We start from the raw sequence: 16737 nt of genomic DNA, 5'->3' as shown, positions 1-16737 counted from the left end.
GGAAGACATTAAGACTATAGCCTGCTGGTAGACTCCAGTATAGGACAATTGAGCCCTTCGTGTGGCAACTGATCTGTACCCACACAAGAACCTGCTGTTCTGTGTAAACGCAAACCGGCTATTTTATGAAAGGTAAATGAAAATAGTTTAGGCTTATGAATTGGGATTAGGCTGTAAAGCAGCTAAGTGTGTGGGAAACTTGATTTTTTTCTCCCCCTGGGATAAAGAAGAATCACAAAACAAGCATTGAGCTAGAAATAAATCATTTATTTTAAAACAATACAGGTTAATAAATAGATTAGTTATCAGAAAACTTAATAAATAGCCTTTAATAATTTACACAAGGCAAATACAACATGCCTATAACTATTTTTTAAAAAGCAAAGAGAGTAAGCTTGACTTGTAAGCTGTTAACAAATCTATATATACATTATTCGGAAGCTAATAAAATAAACCATTTTTATGTAATCTGTAGTAACTATATTGCAAGAGCATTGAAGCAACCAAACCTGACACTGTATGTTTGTTGCCATCCACCTTTTCCCCATATCCCAATAGAACTATTTTTCACATTCTGGAAAAAAAAAAGGAAGGGGGAAAAAAAAAAAAAAGAAGAGAAAGTTCCACAGTTGAAAAAGGATTTAACTTAAAAATACCACTTTTGCGTAATATTTTCCACTCTGTAGAGCAACTGTATCAGGAGGGGGGAGGATGGGAGGACCCAACACAAGAACAAATAATAAAAAAACTCCAAACTTATTTTCAGCTTTTAAAAAAAGATTTCTTAATCCATAACATTTCAACACTGCTGTCTGAAACACTTGGGCACTAGTAATAATAACTGTTGACCACATTGGTGCCTAACACAGTACAGACCAAAATTCTGCATTCTTTAAGCCATATTAGCACCAAAAATTATTACAAAGATAACAGGTAATAGATAAACATTTGATAATGCTTGATTTAACAGTAAAACTTCAGCAGTTACACGATTTCAAGACAATGAAGGAAGATCTGTAGAATCCTTGATGTTTTATATTTGTGAAACAAGAATGTGAGAGGGGTATAACATGCAAACAACTGCCCATTTAAAGCACCCCCTATTTATTAACCCTAAACTTCTTCAAATACAAACCCTCTATTTTTTAAATAAAGAAGAAAGGTAAACCTCACTTTCTAGTGATTCAAAAAATTAATCCAGTGTTTCCATTTTTCAGTGCTAATTACTTCAGAAAAATACATATGTTCCAATATAAATCAGTATTATTAATAGGAAGCTTCGCTTGTCAAACTGTGATATGACAGCTTCTTATGTTAGTTGCAGCTCACTAATAAATAGGCTCTATTTACACATACAGAGTCCTGGAAAGTCAGTACAGCAGATAACGTGTTTAGACATTGTTCTTTTTTACAGAAGTACTTAAGATGTAACAAATCTTTTTTTTGGTTGTATCAAAAAGGTTTCTATTCTCCTATTGGACATTTGAGGGATTTTTGTGTTTGACACCTAATAAAGATTGTGACTGACATATGCAAATCCTCCATACACTGAAGGGATAATGATCAAAGAGCTATCCTCAAGTGAGTACCAAGTAAATATGTTTGACAAGTATAACAGAAGTCAGACATACAGAGTGAAGCGCCTTTCACATGGATTTGAACTGAATTCAAATGCATTCCACTACTGCAACGAGTCCACTTTTTGTATGCATAGCCTCTCCCACTTCTACTTTGGAATCAGAACTGAAGTCATCTGGCTCCCAGCTATCAACAGACATAACACAAGAGAACGGGAAAAGGGCAGGCCCATAAGGGACACCAAAGCTCAGGAGACAACTACGCACATTTGCTCCCTGAGATGATGAAACTCAGATATCTGTCTTATTCAAAGTGCTTACTTATTAAAGGGGTGAAATAAAAACAAAAAGAGTGAACAGCTAAAATTCAACTTCAGCATTGCCTTCTTTTAAATCAGAAAAGCAATGGGACTAAAAAAGGTAGGACACCTAGAAAGAGGAGGGTGTGGGATGGAGTGGAGGAGAACCTTATCAACAGTGACAACAGGAAATGCTAATACATTTCTAAAGTTAGAACTGAATCAGATCCAGGTACAGCAGAACTCAAAGGAAAACTGCTACACACTGAACAAAATAGCAAAAATAAAGGTTTCCATTACTTAGCATTCAAGATGTAAAAGGCTGCAGATACAAGTGATGTGCAAGGCCACAAGAATTTCTTTCACCTTATGTGCTGGCTTTTGACATCTCTATTTTAAACATCAAGGGTAACTAGACATTTCTAGAAAGATCATCACGGATGAGGAGCATCTGGGGAGAACTGTGCAGACATTTATCAGCTGTAAGGATAGTCAGAGAACCACAGAACACGGCTGCTACTTTATTCTTCCTCTGCATAGTGAGCACTTATCAAGTAAACTTTGTGTGGAGCAGAAAGTGGCAAAGTTTAGACAGGGCAGTCAAGTTATTTTAAATCTAGTATTAACTAATAATTTGCATATGCACCTAACATAATAGGACAGGCACTTTATAAATAATTAATTTTAAACCAAACCAAGACAAACAAAGATGGCCAAAGGAGGAATAAGATGAGACCACAATCATTTCAATTCTCACCTAAAGATTTTTAACCAAAGTCTTCAGAGATTAAAGGCTAATACAAAACCAACATGCAACTCAGGAACTCTGAATTTGAATTTTGAGAAGACAACTTGACTGCTTCAAGTTGTTGCACAATATTTGAAAATCCATGTAGATGGTCTTTTCTCTGCTAGTGCTACTCTATTTCATTAAGATACCCAGTTACTGCACTGGCCTATAACGACATACGTTTTTGCCAACTCAGTCACTCCCCTGCAATTTGGAGTTATAAAACAAGCTTGAAAATAACACAGTAGGACTCTTACTCCCTCAGAACAGTCCCTTCAGAATACTAAATCTTTAGGATTCACTTTCATGATTATTGCTGCCATTAGTAGGGCTTATAGCATTCATTTTAAACTAAAGTGGAGGCTGAGTTTTAAGAAAACATTAATTCAGGTCAACAAAAACGATCACGAGAGCAGACAGTATTACACCCTGCTAATCAAAGTCCATGTTCTTGCCAGGCAGCCACAAAGCTACATTCACGATTTCTGGATGAAGTGTCATGGACTTTCTCAAATACTGTCTCGTAACCACGTTGGGTTTTCTTGTTTTTCTCAGAAGACATCCTGATCTAGAGGTGTTGAGTTCCATGGTACTCTTCTAGTTTTGTACTTACATAGAAACAAACACTCATTGCTTTGCAAGCTTTCAAGTTTTTGACTCATGATGTTTTAGCTACCAAATATAAGTAGAACATGAACATTAACTGTTTCTTTCTTTGACATATCAATATCCTCTAAATGGTTTAAACTGAACTGTTCAGAGTCATCCCCATCACATCTTAAGCTATCTCTACTACTTGTCAAAATATTATGGCTGAACCATTCACACAGGTCTATAAATTACTGGAGCTGAATGTGTGTCCCTGTCAGTTATCTAAAACTCAGCTCTTTGAATGCCTAAGCTTTTTTGGTCTTTAACCTCATTTGCCCATGTTACAAGAGAAATCAGACCATCTTTTTTGAGAAATCTCATGCTCTTCTCTCTCTTAAATTTTTTTGTGGTCTCTATTTATTAGCTGCTTCACAAAATGGTCTCCTGCATTTAGTCACTGAACTAAAATAAAGGTATGCTGGACTGTTTTCAACACTCCTGTAGATTACCTCTTCTCATTAGGCCTATGAGTTTTTCAGAAGCTGTCAAGGCATCTGGGGATTTCAGTTCAGGTTTGTCAAGTCTTCAAAAAATATATGGGTCCTTCTAGATGCTTTATGTGTTTAGAATCTGAATATAGTCCAATATTGTAGACAGTGAAATTGAATTATTAAACCAGTATAGGCCATCTGAAACAAATACATTCACAATTATGCAGTATTTTTGGATTGCAAAGGCACTGAAACAGTTCTGAGCTGCTTACAAATAAGCCACCATGTAGGCAATGAGTCTGCATCATTTCCATATCCTTCACAGGTTTTTTGTCTGCTCCCAATTAAAAACTCTCAGATGAATGCAGTATGTCTTAATGCACGTAAGTTACAAAGAAAAATGCATACCTGGACACAACCATCAGCTGATAAGTAATTAGTGAAAGAAATTTAAGGGTCCACTGCTCTGTATAAAGAATTCAATTTAAAACTCCCCAGTGTCTTCACCACATGGCAGACAATGTTGCCAAGACAGTCATTAAAAAGGACAAATCTGCAGTTCATGGTTCAACCAACATTTATCTCAGAATTCACAGCCTTGACGGTGAACACATTGCTATACTGAAACTAATTGTTCCACTTTTATTCCCCCTTATTTTAAAGGTGCACATCACTCATGATGGAAGGTATCAGATTGAGTGAGTTAGAAACTGATGTTCTCTGCCCACAGAAATGGTACCTCAGAAGTCACAACACAAGCTTTCACATGCAGGTCTGTCAGAACATCCACAGACCTTTTCTGAAGGAGTACCTTTTACAGTGAAGAAAGACATCGGTCTCTATGCTGACTCAATCAGTGGTTGCAATTAAGGTCATTTATTGTGTCGACTGGGGTACATGGACAACTGTTCCTTTGAAACTGGATGGAGGCTTCCAATTCATTTCATGTAGGCCACCAAATCATCAGAGGGTAGTTACCTGCCTGAATCCTATTTGAATCAGTGACCTAGAAATTAAGGACTCTGCATCCTCCCCTGAGCCATCCAGTTTCCCCTCAAAAAATATTTTAATCTGTTTTCATGTTAGGTTTATTTAGATCTCCAATATTGAAATTGAATTCCTTGAAGACTTGTATAAGAACAATTCCAATAGATACTGTGGTGAATCCACAAGCCATTCCCAAAAAATCTACCACTCCTACATTACTCCATTCCCTGAAAAGGATGGCGGAAGCCAGCAAGACTAGGGTGGTAAACACAACGTAGTAGATGGCACCAAACACAGAGGAGTCAAAACATTCCAGTGCCTTATTGATGTATCTGAACTGAATGATAATGCTACATCCTAATACTGCCAGAAGTACCAGACAGAGGTACAGAGCCCTTTGACTCGACGGGTTATTGTGAAAGATATCTTGAGCAGCCAGCCCAATGCCTTTTGTACTAGGAACAGTGAAACTGCCCAACAGAGAGCAAATACTGATGTAAACCATGATATTAGTAGGTCCATGAGCTGGAGCTATCCAGAAGATAAGCAGGAGAAGCATTAGCAGCACTATGCAGAGATAACCCACGAAAACTGGAAAACAAAAAGGAAACAAGATAATAGCAAGGTGAGAACTCCTGGTCTTCTAAAAATTTTAGCAGGCAAATCATGTCATACCAGTGAACTTCAGTATACATCATGCTTAAGATTTGCTATTCAATATAGATCCAAACCACTGAGCTTCTAGAGATGTTGTTGGCATCTGCAACTGATGATGTCGTGTTCTTTGGGTAAAACAAATCATCATGTAGTAAATGACACTGTTGCACATTTGAACTGGATTTTGGATTGCTATTTTTATTTTATTCTCTCTTCCATCAGGACTATACTCCTTAAAGTCTCCTGTGACAGACAGCAGGAACAACACCTCCTTCATAACTAGTTCAATAAGGCATGGTGTGTGGATCCAGAAAGGAGCTTAAACATAAAGTTACATCCCATTAAGGTGAGCAAGTGGAGTAGGGACAGTTGGAAAAAACGTGAAGCCATACCACTAACATTATAGCATCAGTATACAGATTAGATCAGTGAAAAAACATCTCATGCTTTACAGTTTTAAAGAAATATATTGCCAATTCATTTTGTTCAGACTTAAACTGTAAATTTAGACCAGGGTATTTGTTTTCTTTTCTTTGTTTGCAGATTTTTTGAATAGCTGATGTTATTAGGTTTGACTTTCACTTAAAGCAAATAAAGGAAAAACAATAGTTGTCCATTTAGCTCTTAAGCAAGAAAAATAAAACTGGGCCTGGAACATATTAGCACCAGTATGTGTCCTCCAGCAGCTAGTGAGAAAGAAAAGGCATTTCAACATATGTCTCAACAGGCTATTTCTATACAACAGCCTATTTTTTGCTTTATTGTGTCATTGTTCTGAGCTTGCTGTGCAGGACAGTGTTTTCAAAAGTATCCACATTTTCCTTTCTGCACACATATCTCAATAAATATGACAAGTTCAGCGTGCAGTAAGGCATAGTTTTCCTATACAAAACCTGTACTGGTTTCTCTCTGTCACATCATGTTTTCTTCAAAAGTCAATTTTCCTACCTGATAGAAGTGTTAAGGCTCTTCCTCCTGCGTACTCTTGCTCAACGTCACAAAATTGTTATGAGTTAATAAAAAACCACAGTACCTGGATTTGTAAGCTTCTCTTCAAGCTCAGCCTGAGTCGTTACACTCTCGGACTTTGGGGAATGGATGATGAGAACAACAGACCCGGCGCAGCTCAGCAAACATCCCAGCTTGCCAAGAATGTTCAGTTTCTCTTTCAGTAAGTAAGAAGCTAAGATGGACCTTTCACAAAGAGGAAGAAAAATAAAAGTTTGACTACATCCTGTTAATAATGTTCTAACAGTGTTGTGCCACATGAATTTCCTTCTTAAAGGAATATTATCAAATGTCAGTGGATCTTCAACCAAATGTTGGTGAATCCTCAGACGGTATTTCTGACTTATCTTAGGAAAGATTCATCCATTTGCAGTTTTACTCAATCCTTGACATCTCATCTCAGGAAAAAAAAACAACACAACAAAACAAAACCCAAACTCCAAAAAAACTCCTAACCACAACACCTCAAAAAACAACACCACATCACCCCATCAAAAAAAAAAAAAACCACAAAAAACCTAACCCCCAAACCAGACATCTGGCCCCCGAAGGCAGTTATCTACCCATTTCTAAATTCGTGAGCTGTGACAAAGCCCCATTTTACAGGTGCTAAGCAGTCAGGAGATAAAAGTGACCTTTGGTTACAAAGATCACAGGGCTCAGCTCAGAGAAGTAGTTGACCAAAGTACACGAAATTATGTGGCCTAGGATAAAATAATAGGTGGTAAGTAGAGCACCATCAGTGTGCTTCATAGTGTATAAAACTAAAGTCAGCCATGAAGCTGATGCAAAGCCATCTACACTCTGAAGCAGATGGCCAGTGCAGTCACCAGAAAAATCTTGAGGCAATGTGCAGCTTTGTTTTTAAAGAGTTGTGCTTTTTCACTGCATTAGTTCCACGACTGTAGTTTATTCACAAAACATTTAGTTGCATATTAAAGTCCTTAAACTCACAGCCTTTTCTGTGCTGCCCACAAACACAACGTTTAAGAAGCTGAGGGCATGCAAAGAACTCCCTTGCTTCAGGACAGGGGCTAAATCTAACGAAACAAAAATCAGCATTAATAAATACATGTGGGCTGTGCATAGCAGGGCAGAGAAAGACTGTGAGACAAAAGGAAAGATCTACTTAGTAAGGGAACTGTGAATAAGAGAATAGGCAGAAGAGTCCAGAATAACCACAGTGAAGGGAGAAAAAAAGTGTCTATCTGTTCTGAATCATAGTGATAGCTAAAGCAAAAGATAATCAGGAAAAACCTTCACCACTGTCTCCCCCTAGCCCCAGTTTTGCCAGGGAAAGCAGGAATAAGTGACATTATAACACATCATTAACAGCCATAAGCCCAACATCTTCTTAGTGGTCCTCCAATGAGCACTGAGTCCATCTGACATTTTATTAAGTAGTGACAACATCCAGATAAGAACAAGAAAAACAAACTCTTACCCAAATGGAACGCCAAGAGCTCCCAAGGGCGTCACTAGCACAGTTGGGACTGCAGTGTAGGCCAAGAAATTCCCTATTTGACCCAGAGCCACTGAGAAAAGAACCAGAAATAAGCCTTTAAACCCCTTTGTAAAAAGAAGTAATCAAAACTTACCCAATATTGTTTGGGAAAGACTGAGCTAACTGGAAAACAGATGTTGCAGATTTGCTTAGCTCTGTTAATTTTGCACTTAAACAAAATGGCTGGGGTTTTTTTATATTTCTTTATTATTTCTTCATATAGGATTTATATTTGCCACACAAGAGTATCCAAGTGGGCACAGTAAATAATCTTTTTTGTAACTTCTCTTAGTTGAACATAAGACAAGACTATAAATTAGAAGCACTCATAGATGACACTCAAATATCTCAGTATTAAACTTAAATATTTATATAAGAAAGGCTATAAGTACATATGACCCATGTTTTCATCTTTAGAACGTGCATGTACATAAAAAAATGCACTTGATTATAGTTCCTGACAGTAGTGCTACTTTTTTGGGAGAAAAAAAGGACAGTATTGAGGAATCTTCTGAAGAAACCCTAAGCACAAGCATAAGGACTCCTCAATACACTACACCAAATAACACTATATAGCATCAAAAGTCATTCCTGACCACTGTAAACAGATCCCTGACAAGTCATAGAAACAGCCTCACACCTTATTTTTCTTTCCTCCAATTCAAGTAAATTCCAAGATGTACCACACTATTGCATATCACAGCTGTGATAACAGTTCATGTGTTCAAGCTTTCAGTTAAAAAATAAAAGTTGGGTGGTTTTGCAAGTGCTGGCAAGTTTATAATAGATCAACGTACTTGCATAGTTACAGGGTCTGTGGTAACTGCAAAGAAGCTTGAGATTGAGCACAAATTACATACAGCTCAAATTTCCAGCTGCTCTTAAAAGCCCTTATCAGCATTTGAAAACATTTCAGGAATCCAAGATGTCTTTATACTCAGGCTGGCATTGCCCTCAACTATCAAATATTATTACCATCATTCTGGTTTTTACACCTGCAAAGCATTGTGCAAACATTAATTAATTTACCAATTTAGCTCACATTATCAGTAGACCTGAAGACCTGTGTAACCTACAGGAAACATGAAGGAGACAAACAAACTTGCAAAACTGCAGAGTGTGGCAAAATTACACTAATTAAATTCACTGAGGTTTTCTCTAAAGGCAGGAGTGAGCCAGAAAAGTTGATGAGCAGCATTTCTAAAGCAGAAGAGACAGTGATGGTCTCCCTGCCCCTGGGAACAGAGTAACTCTGCTATCAGCCTCAGGCTTAGTTTTCAGATATATGTGGCAACTTCTGGCATTATCTTCAAGGCATTTGAAGGCACTGGGGCAGATCTTGGATGGGGGATGGAGCACAGCTGGCATGCTGCGTTTCTGCAGATTACAGACATTTCCAAATAACTCTGACAAAAGGTTGCTTTTTTGGAGGTCAGGTGTCTTAACTTTCTGTTGGAAGAACTCCTAACAGATGGCATCAACAACAATCCATAAATTAGGTCTCTGAAGCTTCAGTCAAACCAAACATATTGTAAGGCAACTGAACTTACTGGAGGTTTTCCGTATCACCATGGGTAATATTAACAGTCCCTTACCACCATGAATGACAGACCAGGACTAATTAAGACCAAATAAAAAAAGAATCTCATTAATTGTTACCATCTACCTGATGATGAGGACCTTTGCTGCCAACCTATCCAGTTCTCTCTGGACAAAAATTCCTCTCCAGACACATCAATGCTGTAAGTCAAAACACGACTTCAGTTCTTGAAGGCACAACAAGGTTTAACCTTGGTAAAGAAGTACCAGTATCCCTAAAATTATTGCAACATAAAACTCGATGCACACTGACCTGTCTACATTAACAAGGAGATCAGGAGTAGACTGGGAGTACAGAAAAAGGTATCTGCTCTAGGCATGTCAGGGGTTTTATTTCAGGCTAACTTCTGCCTGCTCCCATGGACTGGAAATCTATTTGCAGCTTGTATATATTAAGCATGTTCCTAGAGTGCATCTTCCAGCAGTTTCATTTTAACATCCAGTTCAGGAGCTCCAACTCTGCTATGAAATGTGAAATAAAGGCCAATCCATGGTGACAAACAGGAGATTAGCTTCACAAGTGTATTCCCCATCTGCAATAAAATACTAACACAGACATATCCACTATAAGAACCAGCTGCCTCTATGCTGCTATCAAAACCTGCACTGTAATTAATTAGCCAATTAATTAATTTAATGCTCATTGAAATACCTGTACACACGCTGCAATCACTTTTTCGACTACAGTGAAAGAAAAAGTCCCTTAGCAGAATCTGCAGCCCTTCCTTTGAAGTCCTCAGTAATCCAGTGGATCCCAGGGCCCCAAAACAGTTAGGCAGCGTTATGCTGAGTCAGCATGCCAACACAGAAATGCTTGTTCACTGTCTGAACAAATACCATGAAAACAAGTTGACAGAGTTTATGTGGGTTTTGTTAGTCATCCAAACTCCAAATTCTCTGCTTGATAAAATTATATCAGCTGCTATAATTTCATCAAGATATCTGGGGATATTGCTAATTCCCCAAATAGCACCCTTCTCTGCATCCCATAGGTGCCTACCTGGCCCTTGCTATTGCTGTTTGTGACTCTGTTGCCATTCTGAGTCTATAATATCGATAACAATTCTTCTTGGTTCCTCTGTAAAGCTACTAAGGCTTTGTTTTGAAATACCTGCATCTAGCTGCTGGGAAAAAAGCCAACTGATACCATTCCCTTCAGCTGTTTTGCCTTCATTCAATTCAGTCAGCTCTTTTAAGCATGAAATTGTTTTCTCCGATTCACCAGGATAAGTCCTGTAATAAAACCTCTCTTATTTTAACTCCTTCTGCTCAGAGATCGCAGATGGGAGCCTCATGAGTGATAAACAATGAGATTGATGCACAGACTTATTTCTACTTAGGCAGTAGTGATCCTGGCAGAGGAGGAAGATGACAAAGAACTACTTAAACTCAAGTTAAATTAGCTGAAGACTTCCTTCTGAAGCTCTGTTGGCTTTTACACTTGTGAACTTTGTCCTTCAAAGGGATCTATCAGTTTTTGTTCCTTTTGCATAGCTTTAAGACAACAAAAACAAAAACCAGAGACTTACCTTGCTGCCACAAAACCAGAGGCACAACTGGACTCATATACTTCTCAGAAACAGCATTTCCAAATAATTCACAAAAGGCTGGATTAGAGTCTAAAAGTGGGTATAATTTTAAGCTTGTGGGTAGAACTAGGGCTGACCTGCAAGAGGAGAAAGCCAGCTGCTCCCCATGCTCCACATTCACATCAGAGAATGAACTTGGTGTGAGCAGAGTTTAAAAAGAAATTAAGGGTAAAATTACACTGATCTCATATCAGCACCGCACAAGGCTTCATAGTAATCTTGCAGATTAAAAGCAAAACTGAAACTATATCTGTTGAACTAGAACTCAAAAAGGATTTTTTTTTTAATTGAGGCTGGTTAAGTGCTTTCTGATCTAAAAAATAACATGTTCTCAATGAGCCCTTTTGTGCAGAGCGACAATTTTTAATTCATCTTTGACTTTTATTAAAAACTGAGCAGGCCACCACAATCCAGAGACAAAACCATGCAGGAACCCAGAGTCAGAGCAGTGTGTGGCTGCCAAGGGCTGCAAATACCCAGTGGTTTGGAAGTGTGAAAGATGTGTGACTTGTGTTGCTTTCTCAAACACCAGCAGGCATGGTAGCCAGAGTGGGAGATTACTAATGGTGGGATATTTCTGGTGATGGGAATTTCATGACAAGTGAGTATGAGATTCAATATGAAACCCCAGATTTCCTAATGTCTTGTATCACCATCTAAGCCCAAGTCCTCTTAAAAAAAAAAAAAATTTCAAAACTTCTAAGATACTTACTTGCAATAGTGCCAGACCACCATACTATATCTGTTAAGTATGAAGTACCTGGAAGAGAAAGTATAGGAAAATATAGTTATTAAGGACGTTCATCTTAACCCGATTCTTCAAGGCGACTGAGTGTGAGGGGGAAAAAAAAGAGAGAAGGTTCTTGGATTTGGCTTATGTGTCCAAGTGAGACCTTCTTAAGACAATATATCAATCAGAAGTTCTGAATTCCAGTTTGAAGTACCTATCTGATGCTAACATAGTATTGTGTAGAAAAGCATCCAAAATGTCACCAAATGCTTCTGAGGGTGACATTTAAACATACAGATTAAAACCTCGACTAGGAGAATGAGAAACCTATGGAAACAGAACGTGATTTGGATCAATTAGTTTGCTAATATAACTTCAGTGAAATTGTTTCAGAAAAATTGTAGCAGAGAAATTGTTTTGGTGCACAGGCTGGCAGGACTGTAGTGTGGACCAATCCTCCTGCATTTAAGCACTGGGAAGTATCATGACTGAAGCCTCTGAATTCCTGATATCCTGCCCTGTTTCAGAGAGAGGAGTAAAAACTCTGGATTGTCCCTTAGTACGTCCCAAGTTTAAGGATGATTATTTTTCACTGTCAGATTATAGGCCTTGGAATATGCACATGTGGAGCCTGCGTGCCGCATTTTATAAGTTCTGCTTCTGTAGAACATCAAGGCTTTCTACACTAAAGCATGGCCTCCTCCAAGCACAACCTTCACATCATGTTATGCTTCTATGTTTTGCTCTTTTTTCTAGCAATACAGCTCTGCATTTATTTGGGAAGGTGCTCTCTCAAAAGCCACTGGAGTGGTAGACAATATTGTACCTACCCTGAAATCCCAAATGAAAGAAAAACACAGTAATCTATAACTCTGGAAATCAAACTATATAATTGAAATGAGATGAAAAATGACTAGTGGAAAATGGCCAGCTTTTGAGTGGGTGTAATAAGTTTTTAGGCTTTTGTTATTGCACATAAAATAAAAACACTGTTGGAGGCAGAAATTATAGAAAATATTGACTCAAGTAAGGTAACTTTGAAAAATATTTGTCACTTACTGCTGTTTCTAACCAGGCAAGTATTACTAATTGAATTGATACTATATTATTGATTGAATAGAGAGGGCAGAAAAGACTTGAGGTGCCTCCTTGTTAATTATATAACACCTGCTGAAGCCAGTGGAAAAAAGACATCATCTGACACGGACGATCTCGGACTCACAGCTCCAACTGGTAGATTCAAGGTGGAACCCCACTGCTTCATAACATTAAATAGAGAGAAACCTGGAGTATTTTCCTGTATGCCTCCACACTGAGCACAGCAATAGAAAGTACTACCAACTGCTCAGCAAGATACACAAATAAACATCACTACTATCTCCAAAACAGGATGTTTTACAGCTGCTAGCGCTGAGAAAGTAGGCACACGCCCATCACACAACTCAGTGCTCCACTGAAAGCTCTTCAGGAGTAATTAGACCCGACTATACTGCAAAATGGAAACTTTCTCCAGCTGCCTTGGAATGAAAAGTTATTCCTTTCTCTTGTGTCTTCTCACTGTTTCCTTCACAAAAAAGAAATAATTTGTATTTATGATGCAAACGTGATCTCTCTGTGGACAACAAAAATGTGTTACAGCCATCTTGGAGAGAAAGGGAGACTATACTTGCAAAATCAAAGTTTGTCTGAGGCCTTTAACTGTACGGTCATCGCAGAAAACGCAAACCAAACTTTTTAGATCATGCTGGCAGCTGGTAGTGACATAGTTCCAAACCCTGCTTTACTCCACTGCATCCACTATTAACATGCTAATTGCAGCAGGCACGGGAAATAAACTGCTGCTCTAATATGAACCATCTCAAGTACAAATATATATATATTTACGTACACAGATGCACACAAAGAAAATACCTTGCCTCTCCTGGTCACTAAAAAGGATTTTTCATAAGAAAGAGTTCCCAGAACCTATGGACACCTGCTCATACACAGACACCGTCACCAACAAAAACAAATGGCTATCGACTACAGTAATAGAATCCAAAAGGCTCATGCAACCTGTGTTTATAACTTTCCCCTTACATAAAAGCATGACACTAAGAACAAATACATTGCATTCTCCTATATTCAAAGCATGATGATGCAACTAGCAAGTGCTGTTCAGCTGCATGCTTTGGGGACCTCCAATTTCAAACTAAAATACAGAAGATCTTCACACTCTGAATATATAGTTTTGTTTTGGCCAGACTATCTAGACAGCACAGTCAGTTCCTGAATACGTTCACCTCAGACAACAATAATGAGGCATGGGATTTCAATATGAAAAATAAAAGAAATAAATTACTTCATGTTACTGGTGCATCTTTCTTCTCAACAAGAGAAAACCACTATGACTGATGCAACGATGCAACTTGGAAGGGCTAGAATAAACAAGTGACAAGATGTGCGGGTGCTGTTCATGGTAAGAAAGTAGCAAAGCCACAGAAACTGGTTGGAAAATCCCACAAGTACATGTACGGGCGTGCATACAATACACAAGTCCCCAGTGTTGTATTACAGCGAGACATAAGACCAGCGAGCTGACCATAGATCAGAAAACTGTTGCTGGTGCCCACCTTCACCCACTCTCATTGCTCTCCACCCGTAATACATCCTGACTGATCCCCACCTGCCGTCTCTCCGGTCATTTATCACCTCCCCGGCGCCGCGATCCAGTCACGGACCTCTGATGTCAAACACGCTCAGGCTGACAAACTGAGGCCGGCTCCCCCGGTCCGGCCAGCAGAAAGGTGTCCCCCGCTCCAGGTGACACCGCCACCCCCTCGGAAGAGGCTGTGTCAGGGGCCGGGGGTGCCCGTGTCCCGCGGCAGCCCTCCCGCATCCTCCCCCTTCCCCTCCGGTCGGGCCGCCGCCGCAGCGCGGGAAGGGCTGCGCGGGGGCGAGGGGAGGGAGCGGCCCCACGGGCGGCCGGGCTGCCCCGGGGAGGGAGAACCCGTCCCGCACGGGGCCGGGGGCGGTGCCCCGCGCACCGGGGGGTTACCGGGGGTGCCGAGGGGAGCCTGGAAAGCCCGGGAAGGGGCGCTCCCGCCCGCCGCCACCGCGTCGCCGGGCCCCTACCTCTCCCGCGGGCCCGCACGATCCCCTTCTTCTGCAGGACGAAGGTGGAGCCATTCACCAGGCTGGAGACCACGGCCACGCTCAAGCCCAGCGACACGGCGGCGGGGCCGGGGCTCTGCGCTGCCCCCTCGCCCGCTGCCGCACCGACCGCCATCCGCATCGCCCCGCCGAGAGCTGCAGGCGCGGCGGCTGCCCGGGCCCAGCGCTCCCGGCAGCGGCTCTGCGCCGGGACCCGCCCTGCGCTGCGCTGCGCCGGGGGCGGCTCCGGGCGGGAGCGGCGGCTCCTGGCGCCCGTCCCGCGCGGGGACGGCACAGGGTGACGTCATGGCCTCGGCAGTGCTACCCCGACGGCAGGTCTGACATCACGGCTCCCGCCGCCCTCCCCGCGACGGCACCGCGGGGCAGGGAGCTGCCGCCGGGCCGGGCCGGGCCGGCGCCGCTGCTGCTGCTGCTGGCGGTGCGGGGGGCCGGCGTGGGGACATACCGAGCAGAAGCTCGGAGCTGCGAGCGTCCGTGGACAGAGGGCTGCGGGAGGATATGCAGGGGGATGCTGGAGGCGAAAAGGATGTGGGAAGATGTGCAGAGAGATGTGGGAGGAGAGGGGGATGGCAGCAGGGCGAAAGGTTACGGGGAGACGAAGGGATGCGAGATGAGCAGAGGGATGTGGTCTGCAGGACAGACGAGTCCCGCCGGTATGGGAGCAGCGCTGCTTTCCAGCGCTCTCGCTTTCCTTCGGGTTTTTTAAAATTCATATCTGGTCCCCGGTCCGGCCAAAGCACGAGGTGTTGCGGCGGCAGAGCGGGAGCGAGCCGAGGGCCAGGCGGGGGCTCAAGGCCGCCGCTGTGAGCCGGAGCTGCGGCTCGATCCGCTCTGCCACCGTCCAGATCAGTGTGCTGGGCAGAGCTGGGGAATCAGCGAGGGACTGTGTGGCTACAGACTGAGAAACCTCGGCCAAATGGCAGGAGTCATACACATTGCCTGAAAACTATGGGATCCATTATCACTCCAGTTTTGTCCTGCAGTAAATCCCAGAATCTACATTTATTTCTAGGAAAAAGTTCACTCTCTCCTAATGGCACAGGCAATGTGAGATGCTCAAAATCAAGAACCTCCCCTCTCAGCTATCATTCAGTATCTTCCAGGTTCTGGGAAGGCAGAACATAAGCCGTCCTGCTGTAATGGAGAAGGGCCAGAGATCTCTCTGGTAGCAATACAGGTGGGCCATGGGGCCACAGATCTCTCTTTGAGAGATCTTAGTCTCTCAAAAATGAAGTGCTGAGCTGAAAGCAATCTTCCTTGCTCAGCAGAAATATTTTGTAGCAGGTATCTCATTGCAGTTCTTATCATTTCCAGATATATGCTGAAATAAATCAATCCATAATGGATTTCTGCGGCAACATCCATTTAGGGAAATGGGTTATGGTATCTTGGCTTAACGTAAGTGAAAGTGGTCATTTTTGTCTTTTTTAACTATTGGGCATGGTTCTTAGCATACATTTTAGCATTCCCAGGAAATATGAGTTTAGAGAAGAGGCAAACTCCTGAAAATGTTGCTCTTGTCAGCATATTTCTCAGTTTGCCTGCACTGCTCAAGGCAGTTATCCTAGGAAGACACAGGAGGGCTTTTGTTGAGGTTTAGTGACAAGATAAGTAATACTGACTGCAGTAGTACCCATATTTTCACCTAGATTGCTTCATCAGGTCTTTGTATCTATACTTCATGCTATGGAACAAAGGATTCATCCTTGTGAGACACACAAGACCTGCAAAATGAGAACACAGGAGGTGGAAGAACAGTTAT

At 41.4% G+C, this 16737-nt stretch overlaps 1 protein-coding gene across 3 annotated transcripts; it reads right to left on the bottom strand.

Moving 5' to 3' along the window:
* Positions 1-246: 246 nt before the first annotated feature.
* On the bottom strand, positions 247-15155 carry NIPA1 (NIPA magnesium transporter 1). 3 transcript variants are annotated; one of them, XM_032679519.1, is made up of 5 exons: positions 14937-15155; positions 11805-11852; positions 7845-7935; positions 6426-6586; positions 247-5326 (listed from the first exon to the last, which is right to left on the bottom strand). In XM_032679519.1, exons 1-5 carry the CDS (start codon positions 15094-15096, stop codon positions 4815-4817), a joined length of 972 nt encoding a protein of 323 aa, XP_032535410.1. In that variant the 5' UTR covers positions 15097-15155; the 3' UTR covers positions 247-4814. The 3 variants fall into 3 exon arrangements, with proteins under 3 accessions (XP_032535410.1, XP_032535412.1, XP_032535413.1); XM_032679522.1 differs by lacking the exon at positions 247-5326 and adding an exon at positions 5349-5710; XM_032679521.1 differs by lacking the exons at positions 11805-11852; positions 14937-15155 and adding an exon at positions 11033-11770.
* Between the last annotated feature and the right edge of the window lie 1582 nt (positions 15156-16737).

The sequence above is a fragment of the Chiroxiphia lanceolata genome, chromosome 2 (assembly GCF_009829145.1).
Source record: "Chiroxiphia lanceolata isolate bChiLan1 chromosome 2, bChiLan1.pri, whole genome shotgun sequence".
NCBI lineage: Eukaryota > Metazoa > Chordata > Aves > Passeriformes > Pipridae > Chiroxiphia > Chiroxiphia lanceolata.
The sequence above is the reverse complement of the archived record's forward strand: the minus strand, read 5'-3'. Positions and strand labels throughout refer to the sequence as shown.

Coding starts and splice junctions, on each gene's coding strand:
- NIPA1 (XM_032679519.1), bottom strand. CDS start 15,096: ATGCGGATGGCGGTCGGTGCGGCAGCGGGCGAGGGGGCAGCGCAGAGC. Junction 7,936..11,804: donor GTGGTCTGGCACTATTGCAA/GTAAGTATCTTA, acceptor TTCTTTTCTCAG/TGGCTCTGGGTCAAATAGGG. Junction 5,327..6,425: donor AGAGAAGCTTACAAATCCAG/GTACTGTGGTTT, acceptor TTTGTTTTCCAG/TTTTCGTGGGTTATCTCTGC.